This window comes from Plecotus auritus, assembly GCF_963455305.1.
Source record: "Plecotus auritus genome assembly, chromosome: 4".
NCBI lineage: Eukaryota > Metazoa > Chordata > Mammalia > Chiroptera > Vespertilionidae > Plecotus > Plecotus auritus.
In genome coordinates this window covers 39,444,458-39,467,338 of record NC_137775.1, presented here as the reverse complement: position 1 = coordinate 39,467,338, position 22,881 = coordinate 39,444,458, and the positions used below count along the sequence as shown (strand labels likewise).

Sequence of the window (22,881 nt, the reverse complement as noted above, 5' to 3'; positions counted from 1 at the left end):
ACACCAAGTCATGGCAAGCCTGATCTATTTAGATACAGTGTATAATAAAACTGGTTAATGTTTAGCTGTTTTAACGGAGTTTAAATGGCACATATTTTTCTTTCCCTTTAAAGCATGATTGAGTACAAAAATAATCATTTTCTTCACTCTGATTTGGAAATTATTCCCGGAGTCCACTAGTGTTAAAAACTGGTCCCTCCCTTTCTCTAAAAAAATAAATAAATAAAAATAAATCATTTTGTCCTACCGAGAATCTATCTGTTTTAAGCTCTTGTCTATATCCAAAGTACCACTGTCTTCCTGAGGGTGAATGTCTTGTTTGCAGTTGAAAGTAGCCAGGAAAACATCCTCAGGTTCGTGAGGCTTAGTAAGTAACCATAAACTCCATAGTAAAAACCAAACAAACCAGCAGTGCATTCAAGAAATCTTCATTATGCATCTTTGAAAGAATACCCTTTATTTAGTTAATTTTCTCACATCCTGCATTTTATCATATTTGCTTCAAATGAAAGGAAGCTACTATTAGTTTTAAAGGATGAAAGACACTCCTTGAAAACATGACTGAAAAATGGAAAGCTTCTCTAGATAAGATATTTTGAGTTAATAAGAGCCATTAAAGCTATTCTAGAAGCATAAAGAACGTAATTACTGTGAGAGCAGTATGTTTACTTTTGTATTGTGTAAAGAGGATGTGAGAATGCCTGCATCATTTAATATTTGATGTTTTCTCCCAACAAATGACAAAAATCCCCCAGATATATTCAGCATATAAACACATGCCTTTTACATATTAGTGTTAGCTTGACAGGTAAGTGGTGTTTTAATGGGATGCTTCCTGTGAAAATACTAACAACTCGAAAACATGCTTGATGTACTGTATTTCATTTATTGCTGTTACTGAAACGACCAAATAGCCCAATGAGAACAGTGTTGCTAATTTCAGATATATCTGTGTTCACAACTGCTGTTGGAAGAAAGTTGATTTCATGATAATGTTACGTTATTTCAAAAGCAGTCATTACTGCTGTGCTATCTTTTGAGTTGCGTACTCATTTTTAGAAAGAGGTCATTATTTACACTGTGGATGTCTGCCCCAAACTTGAATACACAGGGCTCTGAGACAAGAATGGAAAGAAGGAAATGAGGGGAAGAATGAAGGATGCTAGGAGAAAAAAGTGCAGAATGGGAAGGGTGGTTCATGAGATCACCTCAGTGCTTATCATCATTTTTACCAAGACTTAATTAGAAAAGGAAGGGGAAATACTATATACATATTTTTTTCCAGTAATTTTGGAGTGGTTGAATAGTTAGAACGAGGCTTTTATGTGTATGCCCACTCTGCCTTCATTATCAAACACGAAAGGTATGGCCCAGGTCAACAGCTGGGGGTGGCTGAGAAACAGACAATGTAAACATATCTCTGCTAAAGAAATGGAGAATACCTTTCCAAGGTTTAAAAGTGGAAACTATGCAAAACCAACTTGTTCAAGGTTGTGCAACAGAATATGGGTAGTAATTGGGTTATTTTATTTGTTTCTGCTGTCTCTGCTTGTCTTTGCAATAAAGTGCAGATGTATTTGTTTCAAGAAAACTAACAAATGATGAGAATATGCTTTATCCTAAAAATAAAATCACTATGGTGTTATGGCAGTGTTTAAAGCTTTTTAAGACTCTCTCAAAATTAAAAAAGCAGTTTATATGCACCATCCTCTATATTATGAGAGGTATGGAGGAAAAGGATACATTTTGAAGCAGATTTTGAATTCTGCTCAAAAACTTGGTGACTGTTTACATTTTGTTTGTGTGTGTGACTTTTGAAGTAAAAATAGTATTATTTTCAAAGGTATATTCTGTGAAATCACAGTTGTTCCCATATCCTCCTGAGAAAACATTCTCTGAGTTGTATACAGTATGTCGGCAGTGAAATTTCTGAAATACGTATTTTTGCTTTTTAGATGCTGATAGACAGGATTCCATTAATCTCTTCCTGGGAGTTTTCCATCCCACTGAAGGAAAACCTCATCTCTGGGAACTTCCAACAGATTTTTATCTGCATCATAAAAACACCATGAGACTTTTACCAACAAGAAGAAGGTAATTTTCTTCCTATCTCAGAGATTTGATATTATTTTGAAAATGAGATACTTTTTTTTTTGAGAAGTAATCACATAGGCTAAGTAGTAAGCGATCCTACATGTTTTCCATGAGAAATTTGGCACCTTTGAGGTCCTCATAGTAGCTTGGGAAATTGTCGTTAACAGTTGGTGTTTTGCATTTTCCATAAGAAAAAAAGTTTCAGAACTTCTTCAGTGAACGTAAGTTATGGCTCCACTACAGCAAACCATCAACGTCATCTCTGAGTGCTTCCTGCAAACTCGGAACTCTACACAATTCTGACATCTAGGGAGTCAGTCTTTGGCTTTCCAAGTGTGGGGTCTCAGTAGCATCACTTTGGTGCTCTTTCCTCCAGGAAGCACAGGAGGCAAGAGCAGTGACTTTTGTGGCAGATGCCACGCCCGTCACCCCTACCACTCAATTTGGGCTTTCTGGAGTCATCCACCAGTACAGGTTATTTTGATGACACTTAAATTGGGGTTAATATTCTCAAAACAAACGAATGGATTACCTGAAGCATTTTAACAGCACACCCTGTAGTGTGGGCCTCAAGGTCGAGTAGACTAGAGTTGGAGCCTTTGCATTTGTGTGATCTTGGACTGGTTACTTAACCTTTCTCCTGGTCTGCAAAATATGATGGGACATACAGAGTCATTGTGAGGATTTAATGAGAAGACTTGTTCATGTTTTTAATTGAGTTGCCATGTACTCATGTAATCCATTTTGCCACAGGAGCAGCATTTTCACATATATGAGGTTGGAGCCTGGTCCATTCTGCTTACATGTCAATTTCTCTTTCATAATGCTCTTCTCTCCTAGCATCAGTATGATATAGCCCTTATTTTGTGCACCGATGCCTCCTAAACACTAGAGGGGTCATTGATAGTCTGTGCTAATTATGTGCTGATGTTACAGCTATTATCAAATTCTGTTACTTCAGGAATCTTTAAAATATTAAGGAAGTGTCCGAATTTATATGTTTCTCAAATTTGTTATTGGAATAACCAACTTAATATTTAAGCTTACTTTCTCTATAAATGAAGCACAGCTGGTTCTTACATTAAATATAATATTAATAAATGCTTGTCTATATGAATTTTTGCTGATAGAAAATTTAGAACTAATTATGTTTATTTCATGAGAGATGAGTGTAAATACCTGTATTTAGCTTTGGTGATGCAATTGACTATTAGCAAATGTGGTTGATTTTCTGAACTTTCTATTACCTTAAAGCAGCGATTTTCAACTTTTTCCATCTCATGGCACACCTAAACTAATTACTAAAAATCTGTGGCACACCAAAAAATATGTTATATCTTTTGCCAATCTGACAAAAAAATAATTTTGATTCATTCACACCAGACAGTTATTGTTGTATTGGCTATTGTCATTTTTTTAAACTGGACAATCTAAAAGAAAATAAAGCAGTGCCCCTGACTTACATAGTCAGGTATTGCATGTTTTAAAAATTCTTGTGGCTTCAAAAAAAAAAAAAAAAGAAAAATTTCTGTGGCTCATCAGTTGAAAATTACTGCCTTAAAATATTGAAGCTATTACTACACAACTTGGGAACAATCAAAACTCCATTTTCTACTGCAAAAATTAGCCAGAATATTATTTTGAGTTACACACCTGAGGTAGGCAGTATTGCAGCTTATTTGTGGGAATAACAAGAAGCTGGTGTTACATCCATTTTATTTAAAACAAGGGAAACTGAGGCACAGAGAGAATGTGCCTCGAGTGAGATTATTCAGCGAGTTAGATGATTCAGTAAGCATTAGCGATAAGCCTGCTACTGAAAATGAAATTTTATCTAAGCAGATAATATGGCTTTCAGTTGATTTGGTTTCCTGTTTTTGCTTTTTTGTCCAGAATGTTAGTAACCAAAAACTGGTTAATGGTATCAACAATTGATGTTACCCATAAGCAGTACTTATAAATACTATAAGATAAATTTCAGTGTTTTATTTTGGACTTGCTAGTGTTACCCACCTATACTGGTTATTTTAGTGACAGTTGTTAAGTGAGTATTATAATTCTCAGATGAAATGAACAATTTACCAAAGGCAGTAACAAGAGCGTGAACTTAAGCGTTTTGTAGAGCTGAGTTGGAATTTCTGTAAGTGTGTGACCTTAGACCTGTTATTAACCCCTGGAAATGTTGTTTGAAGAAAAGTTCACACATTGTCAAAATCTCATCTTCTCTAACTTATATAGCCTCTTTAGCATTGAGAATGCCCTTTCCTGTATGTATTTTAGTCAATGCCATGTTCTTTGTAAACTGTGGTCCCCAGATCTGTGTCTGATAGTAGAGTTTGGTCTGATTTGTGCCAACTATTGTGGGCCATTGGGACCATTTCTCCCTTTGTCCTGGATGTTCTATTTTTATCACTAAGTGTTAGATTTCCATTAGCTGCTTTCAGTGGTGCCGTCACATTGTTAACTCTCTGAGCATCCTGTCCATTAAAACTCCCAAGTCTTTTTTAACATGTCCTGCTGCCATACCTTCTCTCTATACCATTTTTGTCATGCTCATATACGCTCTGCTTGCTTCCAAACAAAAGTATTTAAATGTGTATCCTTTTTATTAGTTGTTCATCTCTAGATTTGTAGCTTCTTCAGATTTAATTAGCCGGGCCATCTTGATGCTAATGCAAGTCTCTGATGGAAAGTGTTGAATAGAATAGGGTAGCTGGCAGGGCCCTGTGAGATAGCACCAGACACCTTCTTCCACTTGAAAATTGTTTTGTAATTGTTGGTTGTAATCATTTAAACAGCTGTAACTTATCATATTGTCATCACTTAACCATGCTGTCATTCTGCCCACATGTCTCAATCTTGTTCACAGATACCGATTGCTTTGCTAAAGTCCATACACATTATTTCAGAGGACTCTCAAGTTAGCGAGGGGAATTAAATAATCGTTTCAATCTCCGTGATCTTCCTATGTGTGCCGGAGACACTGAGCACTCTTAGGACTAAGGAATGAAAAAGAGAAAAAAACGCTTACTCATTGGTATGCAAAGGAAGAAGCAGCACCAACTTGGGTCTCAGTCCTCTGGTCCCTGGTCCCAAAGCAGATTTCTGTCCTGGTGCAGTGCTCCTCCTCTGAATAAATGCACCCGATGGTGGAGGTAATGAAGAGTCCCTGTCCCAGGTGTAGTCCTCTCAGGCATTCTCATCCTCCACCCAACGCAGCTAGTGTTCCCCAGGGCAGGCATTTCTCCTGGGCTTCTTTCTTCTGAGACCCACTCAGAGTAGTTGGACTTTTAAAAAGTATTGTCAAGTTGCATTGTGTTGCTTAGGGAAACACAGTTTAGCAATATTTTTAAAAAATGTGTGGCCTGGTCTCAAATCGCTAATACAATTCGCTTAATTATTTTTCTCCACATGGTGCATTCTGAGTTAAAACACATTTTTATATGATGTTTCTTTTTTTTGTAAGTAAGACAATTGTGAGCAAAATTCTTTAGGAAATTCCTCATATACTAGCTGGTACTTTCTGTGCTTTCCTCATCTGCCACGGTTAGCTCATTGCAAAATAGAACTTACCTCTCTCTCTCTCTCTCTCTCTCTCTCTCTCTCTCTCACACACACACACACACACACACACACACACACACACACACACACACCTCTTAAACAGTTAGCCCATGTCTTTTTCATTCCCCTGATCTGATAGTCTGATTCTCCTACCAGAAAAGAAATGAGATTAGTCTGGTGTGGCTTGTTTGAGTAAATATATGTGGATTCATAGAAGTCACTGGTCATCTTTTTAGGTTACTCACAAAATATCTCTAGTGGATACTTGATTCTATTATCTTTTGGAATGTATCACCCTCTTGCCTCGAACATCAAGACTACATTTGCCCATTTCCAGTTAAATTCCATTCTTTACTATTCCTTAGAAGAGTATTGATCTCAACTGTACCAAGACTTGAATGCTGTTAGAGATGCTCTGTTGCTTCCTTCTGTCCCTTGGGCTGTGTATGGTTCCCTCTTATCTTGTGTTTTTCTCTTTCCAGCATGAAACTCATCATGGCTGGTAAAGATAGAAACAATACTGGAATTGAGTAACTCTACTTTCTCTGTCATTATTTTTAACATGGCATTGCTAACACACCGAGCGGTGCTTGACACACAGCAGGTGCTTAATAAATGTTGAAAGACTAATAAGTCTGCAAGCAGCAGACTTATCCCTTTTCTGTTTTCATGCCCCAAAGCCTTGCTATTCAAAAAGCAGTCTGAGGACCAGCCCCTTTGACATCACCCGGGAGCTGTCATAAATGCAGAGTCTCAGGCCCCACCTACTGAATCAGAATCTGCCTTTTGACAGGATCTCCAAATGATTTGTGTGTGCATTGAATTTTGAGAAGTACTGCTCTAAAGCACAACTTCAGTCTCAGCAAAACTCTGGGAGCCTTTCCTGCTATTGTAACACTTTCCTCCCTCACAGTTCATTAGGCTTCAGGTTCCTTTTTTCATCATCCTTGGTTATGTATTCCACTTGCCATCTCTAGGGGAGTTCTCTGTGTTGCCTATTTCATTTAAATACTTCTCCATTCTTCATTATTAGAATTATTCAAAATTTTGATGTCAGCATTTTATTTTTAGAAAGCCTTTCATTTATTTTAAAATTACATTTTTAGCAGTTTAGGCTATAGGCTCTTTTTTCTGAACCTTTTGAAAATTTTGATATGCCATTTTGTATCATTCCCCTGCCTAGCTCTTAAGAACTTGGATATAGCATTTACCCCTTAAATATCCATTTCATAAGAATTTGATTTAGAATTAAATTCATTGGTCAGAGAGAAGGCAGTTCAGGATTCTTTCAGATTCTCTACTCATATTGGATGAGTGTTTTAGCAAAAATCTATGTGATGGAAATTCCCAATCTCACTCTGTGATCATGTAATGAATACTTAACAATTAGAGATTAACACAGCTTATACCAGTTCCTGAGGAAACTTCTTGTTTAGGGCTATCCATTCACTTAATGACTTTGCTTAACTCTTTTAATGAGCTGTACACACAGACCCATACACATAGAGCAGAATAGAAAAAGTAATCTAACTCTCAGATAACTACGTGCAAGAGAATCCTGGTTGTGGGACTTGGGTCAAGGCCCCGCTCCTCACCCGGTGGCAAAGTAATTCAGTATCATATGTTGCTGTTAGAATGCAGCACAGGCCCTGGGGAGGGTAAACAGCAGCTCATAGAGTCTGGTGGAGTAACCCTAATCTTTTCATCTAAAAGTAAGTACATCAGAGCATCTTAACTCTCAGATATCTTTATGGATTTTCATAGATCTGTGACACATTTGAAACAAGAAAGGGGTTGGGACAAGAATTGGCATGTTGAAGACTCACTGTGCCAAAAGCTTCACAAACATATTTTTAAAATGAAAAAGAAATTAATTTGGACATATGAGACAGCATCTTACTATAGGCTGTTCAGTTCCTTTTATCCAGTGAATTGTAGAAAACCATCATTTACATCTGGGTCCATCTTGTCTTGTTTTTTATTTTGTAGTTATACTCACTGGTGGACACCAGAGGTAATAAAACATTTGCCACTGCCTTATGATGAAGGTAGGTACACTGTTTCTCTTTTAGTTTTTATACTAATGTATTTTGGAATTATTCCTAAATGAGCTCAAAGCATTAAATTCTTTGCATATAATTTCTTATTAGAAAGCAATGAATGCCTATTCAGTATGATATGTTGCTGTTAGAATAGATAAGCTAAGATATCCTGAGATCACAGCTTTTTAAAGGACAGGGATTGTGTTATATTTCTTGTATCTAAGTTGGTCAAAGTCTTGTATTGTGTCTTTCAATTATTAGGTATGTCCCTCAAATATTTACAAGATATATTAGTTTGTCGTTTTAAATGACTATATTTCTAGGTATTTGGGGAGAATGAGGAGGAAGTGAAGACCATTCATAAGGAGAAATAAAAACTTTTTCTATATCTAAGCAGTGAAAAAAGTTACAAGTATGTGTATAAAAGTACATTTTAGTCACTAAAGTTTACGTTTTATTAATTTGTCAGAAAGGCAGGAATATTTTTGTGTTAAAAGAATACCCTCAAATGTACAGTACATTAGGGTAATGTTTCCAAATTTAAATAATTGCCCAGTTTTAAATAGAATTTAATCCTGACTCTGACTGAGTTCCCTGAGTTTGGGTAAGCCCATTTTCTTACTAAGTAGGATCTATTGCCAACCTGGAACACTCTAGTTAAGGACTCCGTCTAGTCACGGTCAACCATTCCAATTTTGGGTGGTGAAGGCCATGAAGTAAGAAGATTGAAAATGATTTTTAGTTCTTAATACATTATTCATTGATTTTAAAATTATTTGTAACCCTGACATTCTGGGTAAAATCATAACTCATTGCTATGAAGGCTTGGTTGTTCTAGAACAATGGAAAGGACTTTAAAAGTCTAACATTGGTCATAAACATTCCTTTTCTGTACGACAGGATTTGAAATGTAAAGGAAAATTAAGTGAAAGGACTACATGATTTTTACGTAGAAGGCAGAGGGTATTTATTTAAGAACAAAAACTAATTTAAAAAGCTGAGTAACTTAGCTTCTAAAATAACTGCCTCCTCCCACCCTGCCTCCCAAAAGCCCTCCTGCCTCCTTGTCCCACTCAGCTTTGCATTGTCTATTCTGTGCCCACATCACTTCTCTTCCCAGTGGGTGCGTGCCAGAGGCTGGAGCTGAGCTTTGTTCAGTGCACTCTCTGTGAACACTGTTGATATTACAGAAATGTTTGCTACGTGTAATCTAAGGGCTTCAGGAGTAACAGGCAGTATCTCTCCTAGTTATCTGTGCTGCAAACTTTAAGAAGTTGATAGTGAAGAAATTTCACAAATACGAAGAAGAGATTGACATCCACAATGAGTTCTTCCGACCATATGAACTGAGTAGCTTTGATGATACCTTTTGCTTGGCTATGACAAGTTCAGCACGGTATGTTGTGAGTACTCTGACACTGTAAGGATTTGGGGAGTATACTTTCCCTAGTTTATATAGATGTGCCTTATTTTGCCAAAAATCTATTTTGAAAGCCTGCTAGCAGGTGGCTGTTCAGCCTCTGAATACCCCCCGTGATTGGGAGCCAACTACTTCAGGAGGCAGTCCCTTCTATTATAAGAAAACTGGGTTAACTTCTTCCCTTTGATAAGTTGAAATCTTTCTCCCATTGGTCCTACTTCATCATTTGAAATAAACTCAATTTTTAAACGTGAACATCGAAATTGAGAGCAAACATAATTAGTGGAAAAGCATAGTCTCTGGTACTAGAAAGGGCAGTATATGAATCTAGACCAGCCACTGCCTACCTGTGTTACTTTAAGAAAATTGTTCAATGTATCTAAGTCTCAGTTCCTTCATTTCACATCAATAGGGATGCGTGTGACACCACACATGTATATTCACACATATACCAAGTGCCTAACATAGTACCTGACACAGGCGGATGACTGAGAAATGGTGGCTACCATTATAGTACAGCTTTTATTAGGCACAGGACAAGTCTAGTTCCTCTTCTGTCTGACAGTTCTCCAAAACTTGAGGAAGCAATTTTTTTTTTTTCAGGTAAATAGTCTTCATTCTTTCTTTCGTAACTCATGGGACATATTTTCAGACTTTCCATCCTGGTCTGTCACCTTTAAACATACTTAGTTTTCTGTGCTTCTTTTAGGCTGCGGGGCGGGGGAGGAGGGCGCTTTTAGAAAAAGTGATGAGACTACAATAAGAAAATCAGACAAAGCAAATTATTTCCTGATTATTATGTTTAATACTAAAGTTTACATTTTTGTATTTAAATTCTCTTCAGATGTGACATATAGTATGTACTTAAGCCTCACATGGTACATGTAGAAACATAATTTATGTGTGTTTTTTTCCCCTAGAAATTATTACATTTTGCTTCAGTTTTAGATGGAAAATTTGGAATTCTTACTTGCTTGATTTTCAATTAAACATGTTAAAGTTTCGCAGTTTTAACTGTAAGGTCATTGTCATTTCTAGAAGTTTTCAAGTTCAAGAAAGTATGAATGATGTTGCATGCATGTGTACATACAGATATACAATTGACTTTTTTTTATTTGCAGGAATTATGTTCTGTAAAGTTTCTGCAGACACTAAATTAGAGAACAATGAACTTTTGCTCCTAGAAATAATAGGGTTAGGTTCCTGTAAGCCTCTGGTCACAACATTTCATCAGCCGTTCAATACATAACCGTGTTTTGTGTGTATCTGTTTAAAGATACCTTATTTAATATATACTCGTATATTGTCAATTCATTAACATTGAACACGCAGCCAATAGCACTACAGCTCATGCCTGAGTGATGCTACTCTAATACACTGTTTTCTCTATAACAACTTGCTTATGCTTAGAAACACAAGACTGCTTTAGCACTAAGTTTGGGGTCCATTTTAGCCAGTAAGATCACACACACACACAAAAAGAGCACAAAAATATGAAAAACATGGCACCAAGTAGACTATGAAAAGGATGCGTGTTTACAGTATGAGAGCTAAAACAAGAAGGCAGGGTGTCACCTTGCTCTGCCTCAGCTGGGAGCATGAGTGTTGAGTTACTCTAATTTTTCACTGTTCTGTGCATGCGTATGTCTGGGAGGGTCATGAAAGCTCTGAGTGTTGATTTGGGGGTTACAAACCAGTTTCAGTAAGCAAATTCTCAGATATGGAGTCGACAAATGAGGATCAACTGTATATGTTCAAAAGAAATAAATATTAAACCACTTAAAATTTTAAAAACATAAACTGTTTAAGAGACATTTTGAGTCAGATTCAAGATTACTTTCTTTCAAAAAATGTAATACTGAGTCACACTTGGTGCAGCATCCTTGCCAATAACTGTTGCCTTTTTGGCATGTAGTGAGGAATGGGGTCTGGCTTCAGCAGTAATAGGTAGGCCTTGCATACACACTGAGGAACCAGCTTTAGCTTCTTAGTAGGTGGTAAATTAAAAGTTTCTATTTAAAGTGTTCCAACGGTGTTTTAATGAATTAACCTTAGCCTAATGAGGTAGATGTTGATATTTAATTCATACCACTGTGTTTTTTATCATTATGTCAGTCTCCTTATATGGGATAGTGTAATAAAAACATTGTCCATAAAACTGAGTGGCTTAGTGTTTTATCATTGGTTTTTATGAGTTTAATTTTACCTGAAAACTAATCATGATCCATAACCAGAAGGTATACATCTTAGCAGTAATTCAGATATCAACTCTGTCCCAGTAAACAAAATCTTAAATTCAGAACCACTGGGCCTCATAATCATAAGGAAAATTCACAGTGAAGATTGATACCATTGAAGTTACCAAGTGCCATTAGTTCATGGGGTTTTATGACCCAGATCACCTAAGCTCCCTTGAACATTTGGCTCAGAATATATAGGGGTGGGCAAAAGTAGGTTTACATACCATAATTAATAAATAATAGCACAAGAATAAACTGTTTTGTGTACTCACAACTGTAAACCTACTTTTGCCCTACCCCTGTATGTGGCTCCAAGGGCTAAGAAGGAATAATATAAAAATGTGAATTGAATGGAAGCCATCCTTCTCTGGATGTATAGTGATTTGTATGGAATTTCTTCCCTTTTCTTCAGGGACTTTATGCCTAAGACTGTTGGCATTGATCCAAGTCCATTTACTGTGCGTAAACCGGATGAAACTGGAAAATCAGTATTGGGGTAAGATTTGCATATAGAATGAAAATTTAAAGATTCATGTAAAATAATATAGCACTTGCAATATAATTTCCACAAAACTAATAACTTCACATAGTTTGGGACACAGTCCATTTATTGCATCTATACAGGTAGTTTATTTATAGCACTGGGATCACTAAAGTGTTCAACATGGAAAGTAGAATTTATGGAAATTTTAGCAACATGGTGCACTTTATTATTTTAAATTAGGAATATCACAGATGGCATAAAGACAAGTAGCAGATATTGTGTGTTATGTCCTATAAGTAACTCAGCATCCTCTATTTCCCTCAACATAAAATACTTAGGTAAAATTTTATAGTCATAGTATTTGTTTTTGTTTTACTCATAGTATTTATTTTTGTTTGCATCCTGAAGAAGCATTAAAACAAATATGCTCAGAGATTAATAGATTTTCTGTGTATTACTGTAGCATTGTTTTGGGGAAGACAAGTTGTTTTTTTATATCCAGTTACACAGGGAAGAAGACAAATCATGTTTACATCTTCATGATTAGAGACGGGAGTGAAATGTGTGTGTTCTAGCATAAGAATCTCTATTACTGCCACAGACCTGAATAATCCCGGTGATAAGGTTTTCTCATGACCCTGACCAGAAACCCTGGCCAGACTGTAGATACTGAGTCCTAATTGTATTCAGGCGTGTGCATGGGGTCCTAATTGGATTTTAGCTGCATGTGATTTACAAAATTGGAGATATATTAGTATTTTCCAGACACACCATTTCTGTGGCTTAAAGTAAGTGACTTTAAATAGCTACATGTTAAACCCTGGGCCAGATGCTAAGGCATTTTAAAGAAAGGATGTCCTCAGGAGTTTAGAATTCAAGGACTTCCTGGCACAAATACATAAATGACCAGCTCTATTAGTGTATGGCACAGAAGTGCTAGCAACTTTAACTTTTAATTACAGAAAGTCAGAAACTAATTTTTCTATAATATCTAACCCATGGCCTTTCCTAGAACATTTCAGAATATTATGGTATTTTAAGTCCCTTGTGTATAATTTTTTCAAAGAGTGAAATATTAAGCATTTTTCATAACAGCCAAGATATTATTATAAAACATTTTTTGAATTAAAACAATATTCTTACAATTCTCAAATTTGGAAGTAAAATAAAAGTAAATACTTTTATGTGTCAGTTTTTCTGTCCCCCCCCCACCACCCAATCTATTCTCTACTATTAGAAGGGACGTTCAGCAAATATAAGTATTTACTAATAACACAATAAACTTTAAAATTTCGTTCATGTTCATCAGTTATTCATATTCTCAAATAATTAGCTGATACTGTGATTGAGAAAAATCATAGGAGGAAAGAAAATATACATGAATTTGGCTTTTGACCTCTTCTTGAAGCTTTTACAAATCATAGGCAATTTTGCTAATATCTCAAAACATATAGCCTATTATTGTACCATAAACTTCGAATATATTGATTTCAGTTACCGAAGGAAGGCACAATAACCAAGTGGCCAGGAGACTTTTCTGCACAGGTTTACACGCACGTACTGGTTTTCTTCCAGAATTTATAACAGGATTGAAATTCATGGAGGGCCTGTACTTGCACATGGTAAAATATTAAGGTTTTCCCTTCAGCACAACTTGAACTCAGAAACTAGTTTCTCACAGTCATTTTCTTATGCTTCACCAGGACCAAGTTTTGGGACAGAGTGATGCACAGTGAATGTTGAGGGTTCTGTTTAGAGATGCTCATCTTCTTATTTATCATTTCAAAGAAACAAAAGCAATAGAGAAGAAGCTGTATTACAGCGGAAGACAGCGGCGAGCGCCCCGCCTCCCCCCAGCGAGGAGGCTGTGTCCAGCAGCTCTGATGACGACTCTGGGACCGACCGGGAGGAGGAGGGCTCTGTGTCTCAGCGCTCCACTCCAGTGAAGATGTCTGACACGGGGGACAGTGCCAAAGTGACCGAGGTGTGGGGAGAGGAGTGCGTGTGGTCCAGCTTGAGGCACTGGGGAATGATTTCTAAGTTCCACTCTCAGTAAAAAGGCTGAGAGCGGGAAAAGGTCACATTATCTCACTCACACCATTGAAATGAGATCATGTGTAATATGTGGTGTTGGAGGCACTGCGGAGATAAAGACATCCAGCATAGACAGACAAAATGAAAATGGCTTCATTTTGCAATAAAATCAGTGCTTTTGCTCCCAGATGTAACAGTGAAATTCTTATTACTTCAGATTTTAAGTGAATCCTGTGCCTCTTTGGGCAGCCCACCCACTTGCGGTTCATTCACTCCCTTGCTCAGCACACTGTTGGAATGCAGGGTTTGGACCTGGGCCTCACCATCTCTGCATAGCCCCAGTGGGCAGTTCATCCTGCTCAATTTGATATTACCAATATAGTAAGGGAAAATAAAAGTAAACAACAAAAAAACCTAAATCTAGTTTTGGGGGAAATTTGATTTCTAGACATAGCCAGAAGTCATTGGAGGTCGATATGACAAAGTGTGATAATACCAGGACTGAATCTGTTATCCTAGTAGTTGGCAAACTACAAATGACTGGGCAATTTCAGCCCACTGTCTGTTTTTGTAAATAAAGTTTTACTGGAGTTGGCAAACTACAAACAATTGGTCAAGTTCAGCCCACTGTCTATTTTTGTAAATAAAGTTTTACTGGCACTGAGCCATGCCTACTTGCTTATATGTTATCTGTAACAGCAGAGGTGAGGGGTAGCTGTAGAAATGGTATGACCCAAAGAACATAAAATATTTACTATCTGGCCCTTTGCAGAAATTTTTGTAACTCCTGTATTATAAAAACACCACTAATAATTATTTAGCAGTTTTTTTTAACCCTAAAACAAACTATTTTTAGTGGAAATAAAATCAGATTAGAAAAATTAACTGAGAAGTTTAATGAATAGATTGAAGAAACATTGTGATTCCTTTAGTGGGAAAATTCACAGGTTTTTTTTCTTCATCTTTGGAAATAATTTATATTCTAGATGCCTAAAATTTTTCCTGGTCCCTTTTTTTTTTAACCCCAGAATGTGGTCCAGCCCATGAAAGAGGTATATGGGATTAACCTCTTCGATGGTATCTCAGAGGAAGATCTCTCCATTTATTCAAGGTAAACTACTTCCATGTAGAGATTGAGAAAAAATGCAAATGTATTGCTACAATAACATATCTAGTATAACTTTAAAAAATTAAAATAGTACAGAAGGAAATTAATTCCATCTGTAATATAGTAATAGCATTTAGAAGGTCAAATTCAGAAACACTGATTTATACTTGAGATAGGGGGCCTACTGCCTGAGATAAAAATTTATGATGAGTACATGTATTTTCACTGCCCACATATAAGCTGTAAACTGAAGTACAAACACAGTTCTACAGTAAAAATTCCTCAAGATCAGGTACAAAATAAACCTGGGATATTGCCGATTGAGGACATTGCAGTCACTTTAGCTCCTGGCTGCTGGTGGGGAGGGTGTCTGAGGAGGAAAAAGGAAGCAACGATATAAGGGTGCCGATTCGGGATGTTATAGCCCTTTGGTAGGCAGGTCTGGCTGAAGGGAGAGGATCCCCCAAAAGGCATTCCGTGAAATCACGTACATAATTTTGCACGTAAGTGTGTTTTTCTGAGAAGATTCATAGTTAGGAGATTCTCAAAAGAATCCCTCACCTGGAAATCCTTAGGAAGCTGATGGGTCCATTGTAAACACCCCTCAGCCTAATACATGCATTGAGAAGACTTGTTTTTTTCACTGTTTCAGTGAAATTTTGTTAGTAGTTATTATGTCAAAATTCACATGTACAGGATCCAAAAGGTCTTAGAAAATTCTAAAGCATATGTAATTAGATTTTAACAGTAAGATAGAACATATATCTCATTAGAGTACAGCCCTTAAAAAGTGAAGGATAATAGAGAATTAAGTAAAGTTCTGTCAAACTAGAAATGAACTCTGCATGCACAGTGCCTCTTAAAGTTCTGTGAAAGTATAACATATTTCTATGGATGTGAATTTCAGTGGCAAATAATACTAGCTTCTAAACATCTGACACTAAAGGAATTTCCAATCAAAACACAAGCGCAGTGGCTTTCTTTAAATATAGAGCTATGATACCTCTGTAAAGAGGTCATTCATTCATATAAGTTGGACATATGTAAACTCTGTAATATATATGAGCACTGACCTTCCATTCTTTTTTAAGGAGGGTATTGCATTTATAGAATCCGTCGTACCCGATATTGTCAGCTTTTTCCTTCAGGCTAGTAAGACCTGCTATATAACATGTCAAGTACAAAAATGCACAGCATTTCTTGACTGCAAAGGCACTGGTGTGACTGCATTGTTGTCTTACCAGAGGCAAGTTGAGTCACTCAGGACTCAGCCACACCCTCCTCACCCCGACACAGACATGCAGTCACTTATTCCTCACTTTGTCAGCAGTGCAGCTGAACTGGTTGAAGTGGGCCTTTGTCAGGAGTACGGCTGGAAGGATGCATTGTCTGGGGTTAGTGATGAATATGACTTTGCCTAGTGCAGAGAGCGTGAGTGTACATGTCAAGGACTGAAATGTTGGCTCATGTGAATTAAGCAAAAAGTGTCTCTTGCTTCAGGCATGACTTTCACCTGCAGCCTTTGTAGCTCAGATTGCCCCTGAGGCCCACTTCTAGTTCTCCCTGCTGGGGAATGAGATCCAGCCTTGCTCAGCCACAACACCCCTGGGAAACAGTCTCAGAAGGTGCCAGGGCAGGCCTGCGGGGAAGGGGTTACTGCAGGAAGGAAGGAGCCCATGAAGTCCAACACCTCCTCCTTTTTGTACTTCACAGTGTTTTACTTGTTCTTTAGACAGCTCTGTAGCAGACTGAAAAGATGTTATTATCCCTTTAAAGGCTGAGGGCACAGGAAGAGCTGTTCATTGGCTTCTCCAGGAGACCTGGCCTGTGCTTCTAGGGTGTCTGTGATCTTAGACTGTGCCGTTCTCTTCATTCTCGTGATCTTATCAGCTGCCTCTGCTTATGATGCGGGGTCCTGGGGCTCTTCCTGCCTCCTCTGACCCAGAGAGCAGCGCTTCCGGGCAGGGTGAGAGCCCATGGATTCTGCCCTGAATTGTGAGGAGCCCTCCCCACTGCTGTTCTGCACCCAGTCAGCTTGACTCACCAGAGTTTATGCAGGTAGAGATGGTGCGGTCGCCTGGCTTACCTGTCACAGCCGCCACCTGGGCTACCACAGGACATTGTGGGGAGGGAGGCGATGCAGCCAGAACTGGCTTGTGTGGCCTGTCTTCCTGCTTCCTGCTCTCCTGCCTCTTTTTCTCATGTTGACCCTCAACCATCTTCAGACTCCTAAAGATCTCTTGGTTTTATAGTTTTGTTCTAATTACTGAGCCCTATTCTTTGTACCTCCCTTTGCCCGCATCTTTTCTGATATCTTTGGTTTGCTATTTTGACCAGACTCAGCAGTTTACTGACTTCCTCAAAGCCTCAGACCCTTGCCAAATCTTTTTTTTTAAAATTCTGACCATGATCGTACACATGATTTGCTAAGTGTAAAGTTCTGTACAAATATTAAATGCTATGTGGCATTCTTTTTTAAAAAACGCATCCAAAATGTTCACTTGGTAAAACTATAAAGTTGGATAAAAGTAAGCTATTTAAAAGTTTTTCAGTAGCCCGTGATTTAATGATTTAGTAATTGCTAGTTTTTACAGCACTTTGCTTGACCTTTGAAAAAGCTACTTAAAAAATAAATTATAAAAGTATCCTTGGTCATCAAAAGAAAATATTTCAAATAGTAGAAAAATGAAAGGGAAATCAGCCCTGTAATCCTGCCCTGTAACCTCCTCGAGGCACATGGGGCAAAACCACAGGCCACACTAATGACAGGTCTGCTCTTGAGAAACAGCTGGCGGCCCTCTGCCATCAGAGGTGTCCTCTTCCCCGGCCGAGACCCCGGCGATTCCCGGTGGCTCTCAGCTTTAAGACTGGCTGAGTGCTGCCCTAGTCTTCTCTCAGGAGGGGTGGTATGCAGTGGCGGGCAGTCGCTGGTCTCCTCAGTCCTCTCCAGCTGTGTTAAAAGTACTCTTCGCAGTGACTGGGGTATGCTTGGTGATTCTTGTGGTCCTGAGGAAACTGAGTCCAGATCCTGGGTTCTCAACAGCGTCTCTGCTGCAGGAGATGGGTCCCCAGCCTGATCCCGCCCTGTCCTTGTCATTTGTCTCCCCCCGTTTCCCCATGTTTCCTGCCACAGTCACCCGTAGGTATGTGAGGCCCTGAGAGATCAGCTGTTTAGCTTCAGGAACAATTGGTTCCGTTTTTTTTAAAATCATGTTTAAATAAATAGAAATGCAATGTAGTACACGTTTCTTATCATTCTTACATCCATGGTTCTGATATATTTTAAGCAGAATTTCTCTTCCTTCTCACAGACCCACTCTAAAATCAGGCAATCATTTATGAGTCGTCTTGTGTTACATGGGGTGCTCTTGTGGGCTTTTCTGAAATAAGCACACTATTGTCATTTGAAAGCTCATCCCTTGATTTACTGAATGTATTGCCAATAGTTTCTTCTCTAGCTCACTTCTTACCCATTGTAATTTGTAGATTCGTTCAGCTGGGTCAGAGTCAACATCAGCAGGACAAGAACAGCCAGCAGCTCTGTTCCAGGTGCCCAGATGGAGTTATAAAATTGTGAGTACTAGATTAGACCTTTAAAAAATACTTATATTAATGCCATTCACAGTGCTTTTCTTCTAAGATTTTGTAAGAAAAACATTATCTTGTCACCATATTAGTATAAGCATAAACATATTCTCCTGGTACTTTATCCGTGGAAAACTGGGTAGCTATGGGGGTGGAGAAGAGATGGCAGCCTTGACTTAAAGGGCACCCTTTGGAGGTGAGATTGGAGTTGAAGGGGGCGTCTCTCCATGAACTCTGCTCTCCACTGGGGAGAGGTGAGATGACAAAGCAGCTCTGACCCTGAAGACAGGGTCTTCACGTTCGATGCAAGACCCTTGAAGGCAGGGGTGCCTGTCTCTTCTAACTGTAGGTCCTCACCAGTTCTGATAACTTACTGTAAGTTAAACAGGTGTTTAGTAAATTCTTAAACAGAACTAGTTTCATATCCTGAATCACAGCATCACAGATCTACCACTTGTTGTTTTGTTGTTGTGTTTTCTTTTACCTTGAGCAAATAAGTCGTGTGTAGGTCAGTTTCCTCATCAGCAAAGTGGGGTAATAATCACACCTGCTTTGTAGATGGGCTTAATGAAAGAATACCAAGCACTTAGACCAGTATCTGGAAAAATGTTCTCAGTAAGTGCTGATCATCCCATCATCATTCCCTGCCTGTTGGTACCAGACAAAGCAAAGGTTGTGGCCGGAGAGTCTCCCTGATGTCACATGCTCAGTTGAGGTCTCCCAGAAAATGGGTCCGTATGGGGATTAGTATGTGCGAGGTGTTCAGATTGGTGCCTGGCATATAGTTGACATTTAGTAAAGACGATCTTCCCTTTCTTCGTCATTTCACTAAATTATGTCACAGATAGGAACTACTTAACTTCACTGTGTCCTACATCCGTGTGTTTCTGATTGAGAGTGGAGAGGCTGTTATGGTCATCCAGGCAGAGGCTGGTGCTTGAGAGAGCAGTGGCTGGGAGGAGTTCGGAGATTTGAGGGGTTTGAGGAATGTTTAGGAGGTGAAATGGACAGGATTTGGATACTGACTCATCATGGAGGAAGAGGGCCGTATCAAGGATGCCCCTTAGGTGGTTTGGTTTGTGTAACAGGTTTCATTGATTGATTGATTCATTCATTTATTCGTTTAGCAGATAAGTATTGAGTATACCTGTGTTAGGACCATTCAAAGCTGCCATTTACCAAGGTAAGGAGCACAACAGAAGGATCCAGTCTGTCTTTAAAGTAACATCAAAGTGGACTGTGTGGGAAGCCGTTGACTCTGCTGACCTGGAACTCAGAGAGAGCCTTCTGGGTGTAAATGCCTGGGTGACCATTGAAGCCACTGGCTAAGGAAGAGACCACCTCGGGAACGAGAGTAGAGTGAGCAAAGAACTACAGCTGAGTCTTGAGGGATCTGGGTCTACCTGCTGAGATAGAGACCTGAAAGGGAGGCAGAGCTGGAGGGGAGGGGAAGGGGAGGAGAACCACGGCGGTGTTTTATCACGATTTTCAAAACGGCTGCTTATCCCTTCTTTCTCTCCCTGTCACTATTTATTTATTTATTTATTTATTTATTTATTTATTTTTAATTGAAATTCTGTATTATTTAAAGTATTACATATGTCTCCTCTTTCCCCCATTGACCTCTCCCTGGCCACTCCCATCCGCCAGCACATGCCCTCACCCCCCTAGTGTCTGTGTTCATTGGTTATGCTCATATGCATGCACACAAGTCCTTTGGTTGATCTCTTACCCCCTACCTTCCCCTGCCTTCCCTCTGAGGTTTGATAGTCTGTTCGACACTAATTTTTTTCCTCTTTTTTTAAACATACAGACTCCAGTTAATTTAGAGACAGTTTTTCTTTCTTGTTTCTAACTAGCATGTGGAAGTGTGGGCTCCCATATGAATTGAAATATATGTGGCCAAAGAAGGAAAGTATTTAAATGTGTTAGTAAAATACGAGACTCTGTTAACCAAATTGTATTATACAAATTGATTATTCCATTAAAATAATATGGCACAATTTAGGAGGAGGAGATGATGAAATGGATATAGCATACAAAATAAAAGAAAAGCCTTTTCCCCCATTCTCTTTAACATAGGGGCTACTTTGATCTGCAATTGAGCTTGCAGTTATTAATTTTAAATTCTTTTAAAACATTTAGTACTTGCTTTTCTGAGTTCTAACACATGTGAAAACCATGTACTAGTAGATGTAGATTTTCTTAACTTCTTCCAATTACTTGGTAAAGAATCTAACATGAGTGTGTTTTTGCATCAGCAACAGGATAATTGAGAGCCTGGTAGGCACGGCATTATGTTGTCATGGCAACTGCTCAAGAGTGTTGTTGTTGTGTGTGCATGGATGTACACTTTAAATTGAAACTGTAACTTAGTTCTTAAAATGTCAACTAATAATTCTTAGATTTCTAAAGCTATAACAAAGCCCAGAGAATGTAGATTTATGAGATAATCGAAATTCTCATCTTGTTATGTGTTAAGTTCTAGTAGAGTTTAAAATGGTAATAATTTTATTTTAAGTTTATATACTTACTAGAGGCTCGGTGCATGAGATTCATGCATGGGGGTGTGTGTGGAAAGTCCCTCAGCCTGGCCTATGCCCTCTCGCAGTCTGGGAGCCCTCAGGGGATGTCCGACTGATGGCTTAGGCCCACTTCCCATGTCAGTCGGACATCTTAGCACTGCTGCCACTGCACTTGCCAGCCTTGTGCCCGGCTTCTGGGCTTCAGGCTGAGTGGCGCTCCCTCTGTGGGAGCGCACTGACCACCAGGGGGCAGCTCCTGTGTTGAGCATCTGTCCCCTGATGGTCAGGTGCATCATAGCGAACGGTTGTTCTGCTGTCGGTCGATTTGCTTATTACCCTTTTATTACATAGGATGTATCTACTCATTTCTGGGTAATTCATAATATAACAAGTTTTTCTTGAAATTACGAGGCAGCCAATATTTCTTTTCTAAATATGAGATAAATACAACAGAGATCCAGAAACCTGGATGGGGGAGCTGGGCACTGTCACCCACGGTGTTGCAGGACATTTTTTAGAAGTGGATGTTAAACCCAAACCTGTCACTGTCTGCACTGTCAGCTGCTCAGACCTGTATTTTGTTTGAGTGTGACCCATCCCTGTGATCCATACCACTTCCTAAGTGTATGGGTGGTGATCAGGGAGAAGTGACATCAGCCAGCATTTACTGGGCACTCAGTGTTATGGGCACTGTTCTACATACCTTCACCTGTATTAACTCCATCCTCACAATAATCCCTCAGTAGGTCTTACTATTATTCCTTCATTTTGCATATGGGAAACTGAAGCACAGAGAAGTGTGTGACTTGCCCAAGGTCAAACAGCTAGCAAGTGAAGGAACCCACATTTAAATTCAGGCAGGCTGGCTCTTCATCACTAAGCTATAAATGCCTAGGGTTAGCAGTTACTTTTAAAACCAAAATTGTAAAAACACTTTATCGCTAGTGTGAACATTCCTCCCTTTGATTCTCTGACATGATCTATATGCAGACACAATATTTTTGCTCTGTTGATCTTGACTTTTAAAAAATAATTTAAGGTAATATATACCTTTATTCTTTTCCCAGTCCCCAGCATACTGTCCCTAATGTGGACACACTTCCTGGGCAAGTATACTTTGCTTGATTTGGGACATGGTGTAGAGCTGGCTTAGCCATCATCAGAACAGTGCTTCTGCTCTTTAGGGCTCTTGCCATCCTAGTTATAGGTTATAAGTTCCTAGAAGGTAGCCCATCTTTGTATCCCCTGCTGCCCCCAGAAGAGTACCTGAAACTGAGGGCTTAGTAAATATTTATTGAAATGGGCTGAATCTCTCCTCTCTCCGCCATCCCTTCCTTTACTGTCAGAGTCTGTAGGAGGCCCCCTGAGCATCCCTAGAAAGCAACCTCACTCAGTGTCTCCCTCTTTTCAGCCATCCTCCCAGGGGTTCCTTCCTCCCACCCTCAACCCTGAACATTTTTAGTTCTTCCCCTATTCTGTTTTCTGTTCAGAAGCCCTCTCTGCCCTCTTCTGTTTTTAGGTTCCCCTATTGTCTTCCGATAAAAGAGAGACAAAAAAGCACACCAAGTTTTCAGCTTTCCCCCCCTCCCCACTTTTTATTTATTTATTTTTCTTTATTTATTAAGGTATTACATATGTGTTCTTATCCCCCCATTGCCCCCTCATCCTTCTGGTGTCTGTGTCCTTTGGTTAGGCTTATATGCATGCATACAAGTCCGTTGGTTGATCTCAGCTTTTTTTCTTTCTCTATTCTGCTTCCACTTGTACCTACGAGCGAGTGTAGCG

At 38.9% G+C, this 22,881-nt stretch overlaps 1 protein-coding gene across 1 annotated transcript in view; it reads left to right on the top strand.

Annotated features, from left to right (window-relative positions):
• FIG4 (FIG4 phosphoinositide 5-phosphatase) overlaps positions 1 to 22,881 on the top strand; it is a 110,715-nt gene that overhangs the window by 54,890 nt on the left and 32,944 nt on the right. The window contains exons 16-22 of the mRNA XM_080666320.1: positions 1,956 to 2,094; positions 7,648 to 7,706; positions 8,949 to 9,096; positions 11,773 to 11,856; positions 13,633 to 13,828; positions 14,907 to 14,989; positions 18,473 to 18,559. Coding sequence (XP_080522446.1) covers positions 1,956 to 2,094; positions 7,648 to 7,706; positions 8,949 to 9,096; positions 11,773 to 11,856; positions 13,633 to 13,828; positions 14,907 to 14,989; positions 18,473 to 18,559 — 796 coding nt within the window. The remainder of the gene's footprint in view (positions 1 to 1,955; positions 2,095 to 7,647; positions 7,707 to 8,948; positions 9,097 to 11,772; positions 11,857 to 13,632; positions 13,829 to 14,906; positions 14,990 to 18,472; positions 18,560 to 22,881) is intronic.